Consider the following 12,058-nt stretch of genomic DNA (forward strand, 5'->3'; position numbering starts at 1 on the left):
ATACCAACTTTGATAATGGTATCACACTCTATCAGCCTGTAAACTAGGAGAGCAGCACACTGCATAGGAAGGTTCGAGGGCTGCAGGCATATAGGCACAAAGCAATCAGGCTTGACTGGGGTATCATCCCCATTGATATCATTGCAACTGCATTAATAGACAATAAAGTCACGAGCCCTGGAAGGCACCAGTGCTCAGAATTTTATTTCTCTGAAAGTCCTCATTCAAGTAAACATGAGTATATGCCAGTACCAGATTGCTCAATTACATAAAAGAACAAATCTCAAACATTTTTAGTTGGCCGGCAACCTGCTCATCTCCCAGCTTTTGGAAGGTCTTGATGTAAATTTACATAAGAATCTTGCTTTGGTGACATTCAGAATTTGCATGGCTTTTAATGAAATCTTTTCCAGTTCCAAAGATTCCAATAAATCTTTTCAAAAGATCCATTTGTTACATGTATTTCATTCAAATAATGGCTAGGTACTGCAATTATTGTTTTAAAAATAAATAGCCAATACATTGTATATTTTTTTTAAATGAGGAATAAAAAATGTAACAAGTTTTTACAAGTCAAATGATAAAACCAATTAAGTTTAAAATAAATTGCATTGTTTCCTTGCAGAAACCTTACCTTAGTTCCTGCTGTGCCGCTGTGGTATCCAAAGTATCCTCCAGTTCAGTCTTCAAAGCTTCCAACTCTTCACTTAGGTCTCTCTTCTGTTTATCTGCTTTGTTGCGGGCACCCTTCTCTGATTCCAGGTCTTCTTGCAGCTCAGAAATCTGAACCTGCAGCTCTCGAATGAGTTTGAGAGCATTATTTTTCTGAACAGTTTCGTCGTCACCTCTGAAAGGGAACCATGGATTTAATACATCACCCATCACTCCATTCATTGTGTTTTCAGCAGTTGGCAAATTTTCACTCAAACTGACACAAGAGCTCATCAAACCCACAACCATCATTCAAATTCAGACTTTTTAGTTTGCAGAGTTCAGCAGGACATTTTGCTTCTACAGATTAGGTCCACATGTAGTTCAAGATAAAACAGTATTTAATAACAGCAAAGAAACAAAGGTCACCCAACTGTTCTTGTATAGAAATAAGAGTAGACACTTTTAGCCATTGACCTCATGGCCAGTCTTCAAATGGAAGACATATACATACTTTGATCTCATGCCCAGTATTATCCATGATCTAAGAGAAGTCATGGATTAAAAATCGAGTTGATGTAATATCACCTACTAACTGCAGAAGTTTCAAATATCATGTTTTGCATGTAATAGCTTCCCAATTTCATTTCCAAAAAGCCTGCTTCTATTTTTTTTAATTTATCACCTCAATTCTACACTCTACACTGAGAGGAAGCATACAGTTCATTCTGAAATGCTAGAAAACTTTGATCAGGGCCCTAGTTGAGTCAAATTTACCCAGATTACAATCTTTGCATCGTTTAGTAATTTGTTCCTTTATTTCAGCTGTTAGAACTAAACTATATTTCCATGACTAATGCACCCTTCCCAAGATGTGGAACACAGAACTGAAGAGTGTTCTCTGTATAGCCTAATTCATCTTTGAATAACTGCAGCAAAATCCCCATCTCTTTAGTGCCGGTGCTCCCGATACATACAGATTATGTATCCAAAACAGTCAGGTCTGGGCCTATTTAAAATAAACGATATCTTCGGATAACTGGTCATTTTTAAAATAAAAACAGCCCAGTAGTGACAGCAAATCACTTTTAACAGTATTTAAACAACAAGAGAAGACTATTTGAACATGAAATAAATCTCGCCAAAAAAAAAAACCCAACCTGAACAACACCAAAAACTCAAGATTCTACTCAGAGATTTTTCCAAATTTTTTTTAAACCTATAGCGTTAGTTTGACTCCAAAAAACATTTGGATAACTGATTTTTCCTCAATCATCCAAAAAAAAATTTCAGAGCCAAACAGAGGTCACTTTTAGGCCCAAAAAAATTTCAGATAATTTTTTTTAATATAATTTTTTATTTTTCACACGGTGAACCATATCAACCAAAATATATACAAACGTTTTTCATTAAATATACACAGTGGCATTTTCTCCCTTCACCCCCCCTACCCTCCCTCCCCCTCCAAAACCAATAAATATTCAACATATACAATACAATAAAACCATTAAACAATGTCATCACACAATGAAAAATAAACAAGAAAAATGTGTCATCTACTTTTACACACTGGATCAAGTTGTTTTGTCTTATCATTTTAGGGGGTGGAGGTCCAAGGCAAGCCCTCTCTGTAATGTTCCATGTATGGTTCCCAAATTTGTTCAAATAATGTGACTTTATTTTTTAAAATTAAATGTTATTTTTTCCAATGGAATACATTTATTCATTTCCATGTACCACTGCTGTATTTTCAGGCTCTCTTCCATTTTCCAAGTTGACATTATACATTTTTTTGCTACTGCTAAGGCTATCATAATAAATCTTTTTTGCGATTTATCCAATTTGAGGCCTAGTTCCTTACTACTTATATTACTTAGAAGAAAGATCTCTGGATTTTTTGGTATGTTATTTTTTGTGATTTTATTTAATATCTGATTTAGATCTTCCCAAAACATTTTCACTTTCTTACATGCCCAAATTGCATGTACTGTTGTTCCCATTTCCTACTTACAGAGAAAACATCTATCTGATAATAACTTTTGAGGCGTGATATATAACCTGTGTAACCAATTATACTGCATCTCACAAAACCTTGTGTTTATTATATTCTTCATAGTTCCAGAACATAAAACTTTTCCCATGTTTCATTTTTTTTATCTTTATGTTTAAATCCTTTTCCCACTTCTGTTTAGGTTTATAGCTTATTTCATCATTTTCCTGATCTTCCAGCTTAATGTACATGTTCGTTATAAATCTTTTTAATTATCATTGTGTCTGTAATCACATATTCAAAGCTGCTTCCTTCTGGTAATCTCAGTCTGTTTCCCAATTTATCCTTTAAATAAGCTTTCAGTTGATGATATGCAAATATTGTACCATGAGTTATTCCATATTTGTACTTCAACTGTTCAAGTGTTAATAAATTATTTCCCAAAAAAACAATTTTCTATTCTTTTGATTCATTTTCTATCCCATTCTCTAAAGGAAAGGTTATCTATTGTAAAAGGGATTCTGGGTTTTGCGTCAATAATAATTTTGGTATTTGGTAATTCATTTTTTTCCTTTCTAAGTGGACCTTCTTCCATATATTAAGTAAATGATGCAATACTGGTGAGCTTTTATATTGCACCAGCTTTTCATCCCACTTTTAAAGTATATGTTCCAGTAACTTCTCCCCTATTTTGTCTAGTTCTATCTTAGTCCAGTCTGGTAAAAATCTGATAAATACCTTAATTGTGCGCTCTATAATAATTTTTAATGTTTGGTAACTGCAAACCACCTTGGTTGTACCTCTCTGCTAATTTAGCTAACGCTACCCTCAGTTTCCCCCCTAAAAATTTCAGATAATTGAGGATTTTGGATGATCGAGAGTTGTATTGTACTGGGCAACACTGACTATTGACATTTTATTTCTTTACATTTTATCTTCAGAATTCCAACTTCAGAAGTATTTTCATCTTGCATATTTTAATGACCAATGCAAATAGATCCCTTCATTCCTTCTCTTCCTCCCCTCAATCCCAAGATTCCTTGGGCCTCCACTGCTTCCTTCCCTCCCATTTAGAAATTACGACAAATCAATGTTAAATGATTACCTTACAATCCCAAAATATATTACTCTTGGTTGCCCGGAAGCAAGCCAAGTGTCTAATACAAAGCAGCCTATTTGATTGACATCCTGTCCATCACCAGAGTCGGTCACTCTCGACCATTGAGTAATACAGATATTCAGAGCTATAACAGCACCATCAAATCTGCAGCTTGGTATTAGAATGTCTCACTGTGTGACAGCAATTCCTTTTATGCCATTAACACCAGCTCAAGAGAGCAGCAGCTCACCATCACCATCTCAAGGGCATATAGGAACAGATTAGCAACGTTGGCTGTGTCTACATCATAACAAAAACTGAGTTTCTTTTTGGACTCTGACCTGGCCAGGGCAGCCTGCAACTCCTCTTCTTTCTTTGCCAATTGGATCTTCAGTTCCTCGATCTGCTGTTGCAATTCAGCAATTTGATCTTGCAAATCAGTAGTTTCACCATCCAGTTTCCTCTTTGATTTTTCCAGTTCTTGTCTGGTTTTCTCTTCCTTCTTTAAACGTTCTACACAAAATAACAATTGGAGAAGAAAATGAATAATGCATTTTCATTTCTCCTGTAAACATCAGAGTTCCACTTTCCAGAACTTAAACTAGAATTCTGATCCAGTGACAACCATCGTTCACAAGCTAAAGGACTGAAGCTGCATTTATTTATGCTTTCATAAAGTTGTGCTACTTTAACACGCAGAAAATAGATTTTGTATATATGCACCAGGTGGAGCAAAGATAGAGAGAACAAACTGAAATCAAATTGCTGGATTTCACTGCCCATTCCAACCCTGGTTGAATGAGTCACCAGTTTTACTTGGAACATTAAAACACAGTAAAGGCTTTTCAGCCCAGGATGTTGTGCCAACCCATATGTACCTACCAAAAAAAAGACTAAACCCTCCCTACCTCATGACCCTCTATTTTCCTTTCCTCCATATGCCAGTCTAAGAGTCTCTTTAATGGCCCTATTGCTCCAGCCTCCTACACCACCCCTGGCAATGCATTTGAGACACCCACAGCTCTTTAAAAATCTCACCTCCCTTCACCTTGTACAGATGTCCTCTGGTGTTTGCTACTCTTGCCCTGGGAAAAAGGGTGCTGACTGTCTACCTCATCTATGTCTTAGAACAAAAATTTTCTGTGACAAATAAACTGCCAGATTCGGTGATTTCTCTTGCACAAAGCAAGAGAAAAGATAACGGTCACATCTGGAACTATGCCCATTGTTAGAGTTCTGTGTTGTGTATTGGCCTATGTGTTGTGTGGTTTATGTTAAAAAGTGACAGTTTGCCAAGGTGAAGGTGAACTGCTGAGAGAGTGGGAGACGGACTGAACATGTGCAGAAAATGATCTAAAGATTTCTGGACTTGGATGATGAACCACCACTGGGGGGTGCTGTGGAGTTGAACAAGGCACAGAGCATGAGTCATGGTCTGGAGGACAGTTTAGAATGTTGGAATTTCAAAAAGGATGAACATTCCAAAGGCAGCCAGAAGGATCTGGACCAAGCCAGTTGTTCCTCTCTCTGCAAGCAACACAAGACAACTTCAAATTTTGTGCTCTCTCTCTCTCTTTCAAAGATCTTTTGGCTTCAGTTTACCAAACAAACTGAATTTTATTTATGATCTTTGCTTCGGTTGAAATCGAAGTTTTGTGAGTCTTGTGTGTTTTGTGTCTAAGTTTTTCTGTGGGCTGGTTGGAAATATAACTTAGACTTTAATTGCATATGTTATATTTAGGTTGGGGAATTTATTAGTTTTACACTGTTATAGAAATTTGCCTAGCAACCAATGGGCATTGTTATAAAAGGTGGTGGGGGGGGGGGATTTTGAATTAAAGTTTGAAGGTTGTTAATAAAGTAATTGTTCACCTCTGTGTGATATGCCTTCTTTGTTGTTGCTGGTTTGATCTTGTAACACTTAAGATTAACCACCATGGAATGCCAAGGCAAAGATTCTGCAAAAACCTTTGGGGACTTGCCAGTGAAGCCAAGACTCAGTCTATATTCCAGTGCAACAGCTAAGAAAGACTCAAGCAACCAATTTTGTATTATAAATTTTACAATTATTTTAAAAATGAGGTGAATAAAAGTTCAGCTGAAAGGCCCAGAACTATTTTAACCATCTATATGGAGCAATCATTAATGCAATTAAAAGCCATGTCAGAATTTTCATCCAAAAATATTGCCTTGCTTTGTTCATAAGTTGGCGATGATCTACTTTGAGGAAACAACTTTTTTTTCCCTATTACAAGGATGTGTCCATCTCCAATTTACCTTGAGAAAACTCTGGAGATCTGTCATTTTAAACCACATAACCAATTGAGCTATGGCTTACATAATGCAGTCGAGATCATCTTGCTGTTGGTCCAGATTTGCATAGGCAAGTTAAAAAGATCAAGCAGTTTACAGGATCATTTGGTAGTCTCAAGATCAAAGATAACCAATTTTTAAATAACCAGTTCTGTTCAGAACTTGGAACAATACAATAAAAGAATAGGTCCTTTGGCCTACAATGTCTGTTCTCAACACAATACCAAATTAAACAAAATCTCTTCTGCCTGTATGTGATGCACATCCCGATTTTTCCCACACATTAGCCCCCTAAATGTTAATAATGTATTTGCTTCTCCACTACCCCAGCAGCTCATTCTAGGCACTTTGGAAAGAAATCTTTTAAACTTCTCCATCCCCCTCACCTTAAATGTCCAGGTAATTGACATTTTATATTTTGAGTTTCACAAAACAAGATTTGCCATTGAAGAAATTAAATACATCTAAATCGTTTGTTCTGGCCTCCAGATTACACTGGACAACAAAGCTTCCTGAACATTTTTGAGTATATTTTAGGGATTTTGGGCTGCTGATCACAAAATTCACCTTAACATTTTCCTATCACGGGTTTTTTTTTTATGATTTCTTGTCATATGATGTTTCAAACAGACAAAACCATGAAGTGCAACATGTCATTGAAAATTTGTGCTTGATCTTGGTGCGGTCAGTGACGAGCATGGTGAAAGGTTCCACCCCAGGCCATTGTAACCATGAGAAAGTGGTATCAGGGCAACTGGAATCCAACAATGCTGGCCGACTTTTGTTGGACACTGACATGAGAGGCATCAGATGCTGAGTACAAATGAAAATCAGCAGCAAAACGTTTTTAGGTCAGTTGTGTCAGCATCATTATGCAATTGAACACGCTAAATTAAATAAAAGATGATTTAATGTTCCTCCAAATTCCTACGTGATACTCCAAATCTGAAATTTTCTCTGTATTTAGCTTGAAGTTGTTATCATAATCCTCTTTTTTCAAGAAGCAGAACTTCTGAAAAAAAAAAATCGTTGTCAAGGGTTATTAGTCTCATAGTAGACCATGCTGATGCTTCCCTTCTGGAACCTGATGGGTCACTACTGGAATATAACAGTTCCATTTTGATTCATCAAAATTCACATTTTAATTGTCACGTCAAATGCACCCACTTCGTGAGAGGGACTCAAGGGTCAAAGCAAATGAGGTTCATCCTGTGTGAAACTGTGTGTGTCTAGAAAGGCCTGGAATGAAGGCCCATCATACCTTCCAGGTCTGTAATCATCATTTCCTGCTTGTTCTTGATTTTACTCAGATTCTTTGCCTTTTCTTCCTCCTCTGTTAGCTGTGATGCAAACTCAGAAAGTCGGTCTTCAAACAATTTTTTCTCCTATCACATTGAAATTAAACAAAAAGTTATTTGCTTATATTTAATAAAGCACGTCTTTCTTCCCCCCCCCACCAAATTTAACAATTTTCCCAAACATGTAATGAGTTACCATTGAATAAATAGGGAAATGCTTAAATCTTAAATGGCCTAATTCAGAAAGGAATATACAACATTGAAATCAGAATGAAGAAGCGCTGTTAATATGATGCCAGGTTAATTACTATATATTCCGGCACTTAGGATGGCTCTGGAATTTCCACCAAAAATGGGGTTTTTTGAGCGATTCCTTTGCACAAGACGACCCTCCCAAAAATCTGCCACTTATCACTGACCAGTGGATGCCATTAAAAGCACATCACAATTATTTTAAAGGTTTAAATTTTATTTGGATATTTTAAGATAAACCACTGTCGGCTCCATTTAAAGCCTGCCCAGAGTCTACACCAGTCGGGTTGGGCTGATGGACGCCACGAAGGAGCGCTGAGACTCCACAAATAACTAATGGAGCACGCATCAGAGCCAGTGGAAAGATGGTGGTGGTGGTGTTGTTAAGGTAAGAATTTTAGATCCTTTTTCACAAATTAAAGGCATCGCTAGGAGAAGGAGTGATTGGCCAAGGAATGCACTGTAGAAAATAAAGCAGCCTTTATTTTGACAAGGGGATTAAAAACAAAAGCATAGAACAGTATAGCACGAGAGCAGGTTCTTCGATCCATAGCGTTTGTGGGCAATTTGCGCAAATTAAACTGAAATTCTGCTGACAGCACATAATACACATCTCTCTTCAATGCACATAACATGTGTCTCTTAAAGGATTTTAAACCCTACAATCATATCTGCTCTGGAAGCCTCAAATGCTACATATCAAACAAGAAATTTAAAAACGAGAAATATGAAATACAAATTAAATAGTTATAAGAACATTTTTCCAATTATTTTTTTTAAAATTTTTTATTTTTCACACCATAAATCACATTAGTCATGATATACACTATTTCTTTTTCACACATATACAGTGACTTTTTCTCCCCCCCCTCCCTCCTCCCAAGCCACCCCCCCACCTCCCCTCTCATCCATTTTAGGTATACAATCTAGGTTGCATTAAGCCAGTCAGACAATGTTGTCATTCAACAAAAATACACCAGAAATTCTACTGAGTCCATTCTTTTCTTTCCTTCTCCTTCCATCAACTTAGGTAATGTTTGTCCCGGTAGGTTTTCGCTATTGTATTTAATGTAAGGCTCCCATACTTGTTCGAATATTTCAATATTATTTATTAACCTATATGTTATTTTTTCTAATGGAATACATTTATTCATTTAAATTTAGTAGTTTCTTCCTTTTAATTTGGTTATGTATTCCATTAATATTTAAAGTCATATAGTTCAGCGTAGCCCTTTTATATTTTGTTTATCTTCTCTTTCCGTTTTTCCATCATTACCTTTCCTCCTTTTCCATTTCTGTTTTCTTATTTTCAACTCTTTATAAGACAACATTCCTACAACATCCAACATTTTCCTTATTCTCCAATTATTTAATGCACAATTGTTAAAAATCCTATTTTTAGTTTGATAATGGACATTTACACAAAATCATTTTGGAGTTCTCTAATAGTGTAACTCACTTTGGCCAATTTAGAATTCTGATCTTCCAACATCAAGATTTCTTCTTCCACTTTCTTGATTTTAGCCTCTGCTGTTACTTTCTCGAGCTGAAGCTTCTGCCGAGCTCCTTCCTCTTCATCGAGTTGCTCTTCCAGATCCTGGTGCAAGGAAAAAACCAAATCACTTTAGGTTTGCGTACACCTTGGCTTCATCTCAGCCGAGTCAAAACCCTAATAATAAGCAACCACTATTACTGGCTGAAGTGAACATTCATGAGTATTGGGAGGGATTTCCCTTTTCCAAATCATTTCTGAAAGGTTTGACAGATGTGTGGGGAAAAAATGACCAGTGGCAAGAATGGGGTCAGCCGAGGAAGACCGCTTAAAGCATTGTTTAATGTTACCGGGCAATTTTTGAAAATTGCAGGTGCATAGGAATTATTTTCTGTAATTTCATGATTTAAATAGGTTTTAAAACGTATAGTTCACCAAGGAGCAAGGTCAGTAAGATGCTGCATTGAAAATACTGAACATCATGATCAATCAGGATCAATCTGGCTAATAAACCTAGATCCAAGAAATAAAACTGTTCCCCAAAGCAACAATGATTCCAACAACGGTTTTCAAGATACCAAATTTAAAGTTATCAACTGCGCACACACCTGAATGTGTTGCTGCATTTTCTTCTTTTCATTCTGCATTTGCTGGCTCCTTTCTTCCTCTTCCTCGACTCTTGCTTCCAAATCATGCAAGATTTCCTCCAGTTCTTGCTTTTTATGAGCCAGGCGTGCTCTCATTTCCTCAGCTTCTGCAAAGAGCTCAGTCTCGGCTTGCAACTGTTCAGCCAGAATATTCTTCTCTTCAATTATCTAGGTGGAGCGTTCATGACATTTCATTACTGATGCACCAAGCAACAAATCATACTTGCACAATCCTTCGCATGAGGAGCACAAATCAAAATACATATCCACAATGGAGCTCATAACCATCCAATTCAATCGTGGACCTGCAGATAGTTGTGGGCAATGCTTAAAAATAGAGCAGTTTTAAACTTTTATCCTTAATCAAAATATCTGTACATAATTCTCACATTTAACCTTCTTCACAGCACAAGTAATCCAACTGCAAAATGCAAGAGACTGATCAAACATCAGCTTTCTGGAAGGATCCATTCCCAACTAAAATGTTTTCAATTCTACCCCATCTCCTTTCAGATGCTATATCCCTACCTAAAATAAGTTTAGTCAAGAACAAAGCATAGAAGTCATTAGGAATTGTCTTTGCAACTTCAACCTAAATGAATGCTTTGACTTTTCAGTTCATTACACACAAACAGCCAACAAGCAGCAATAACCCAGATCATTAAACCATAAAGTAATTTTGGTGGCAAACCAGTCTCCAAACAGAATCACAATCCAAGACGAGCTGAAGCTTCAAGACCAGCCTGAGAGTGCATGGAAGCAATGCAATGACTAATCCCACTTCCCAGCCCTGTAAACTTTTTGCTTACCTTTTCGGCTCTTGGAAACCTAACCACTGAATTTGTCTTCACTGATACACCCTCCTCCCTCTTCAACAGGCTAATCTTAAACAACTCACCATGCGACACTTCATGCCACTCTTTGGCAATCACATTTCTTCTATCCCACCCAGTTCCTGAGTGCTCCGCTAATGGTGAAAGTTTATTTCCACCAGACTCTCCACCATTCATTATTTTAAGGCTTTCAAAATGTCTAATCCAAAGATTGCCAGTCTATCCTCAACATTGAAGATCTTTGAATCTTATTTTTAAAGACACTCAGTGCAAAGACTTGACTCCTTCCCTAAAATATGGCACCAAAAATTGGCAGCTGGTTACTTCAACATTCCTTCCCTCTACTTCAAAAGCTCAGAACGTCATGTGCTTTTTAAAATAACAATTACTCTATGCTTGCAACAAATTATGCAAAAATAGCCCATAATTCATTATTAGGATGGGCTCGTTGCTTCTGGGGGAAAAACAAATTTTAATTTTATCTGTTTAGGTCATATTACAGCTTCAAGTCTCATGGCCGTATACATGTTCACAAATCGACACACCTGCTGGTGTTTCCTTGCCATAGCTGTAAGGTCTGCTTCCACCTTCACATGCTTTTCTTTCACCTTTGTCAGCTCATCTTCTTTGGAAAGCAATTCTTCCTCCTGACGCGTTACCTGCAACAGTGGCTTAACCTAACAACAACAAAAAATTAAACATGGTAAATGAAACATGGCTTGCTAACAAAAAATACTTTAAGATCATTTGCAATCTCCAGCAAAGAGACTTTTTGAATGGAACAGAGGGTATCATAATATCAAATCCAAACATTCTCAAGTTCACCATCTTATAATAAGTTGCAAACATGAATCGTTATCCGTGAATACAACCTTAGTGAAGAGCCGCCACCACTGCCAGTGCCTGAGCTTCAGGTAAGCTGCGCAGTTCCTTTGTAGAACCTTCAGGGCACTCAACTGTTGTTGCTTTCTTAAAAATGCTCTGTGAGGGAAAGACAAGCATTAGAGTTTAAGCTAATTCAGTTGTCAAGAAGTCAAAGGCATGCAGCATGACTTTTCCACACACCAACTTCATGCCAACCATCCAGCTCCCATTTACAGTAATCCTTCCCACATTCTTCCCACATCATCTCAACCGCCCTCCATTAGGAGCAATTTACAGTGGGCAATTAGTCTACCAAACCACATTTTTGGGATACAAAACAAGGATAAATTTTACCAAATGGTGAAGATGATTTAAAAAAAAAGCAAGGCAACCAAAGTGACTGTGGTAAAAGCTTGCACCAACTTAGCTTGGCAAGTATCAGAGATAGAATGATACAGGAACAAAAGAAAATAGACATGGGAGAGGGAAATATGTATTGGGAGAATGAACATTTTAAGGATAACATTTCATAGCTTCCAGACATCCATTTCCTCCTGCAGGAATCCTGCAATTTTTGCAGCTTCAAGGTTAAGTGGTAAAGGACATAAATCTTAGTAAA

At 37.1% G+C, this 12,058-nt stretch overlaps 1 protein-coding gene across 4 annotated transcripts in view; it reads right to left on the minus strand.

Moving 5' to 3' along the window:
- The window catches only part of LOC138759353 (myosin-10), a 141,262-nt gene that overhangs the window by 22,606 nt on the left and 106,598 nt on the right, over window positions 1–12,058 (minus strand). For all 4 annotated transcript variants that reach the window (XM_069929580.1, XM_069929579.1, XM_069929578.1 and 1 more), the window contains 7 exons: window positions 11,448–11,556; window positions 11,121–11,252; window positions 9,704–9,910; window positions 9,063–9,200; window positions 7,315–7,438; window positions 4,082–4,253; window positions 635–847 (listed from right to left, as the gene is read on the minus strand). In XM_069929580.1, the coding sequence (XP_069785681.1) occupies window positions 635–847; window positions 4,082–4,253; window positions 7,315–7,438; window positions 9,063–9,200; window positions 9,704–9,910; window positions 11,121–11,252; window positions 11,448–11,556 (1,095 nt within the window). The remainder of the gene's footprint in view (window positions 1–634; window positions 848–4,081; window positions 4,254–7,314; window positions 7,439–9,062; window positions 9,201–9,703; window positions 9,911–11,120; window positions 11,253–11,447; window positions 11,557–12,058) is intronic.

The sequence above is a fragment of the Narcine bancroftii genome, chromosome 3 (assembly GCF_036971445.1).
Source record: "Narcine bancroftii isolate sNarBan1 chromosome 3, sNarBan1.hap1, whole genome shotgun sequence".
Classification (NCBI taxonomy): domain Eukaryota; kingdom Metazoa; phylum Chordata; class Chondrichthyes; order Torpediniformes; family Narcinidae; genus Narcine; species Narcine bancroftii.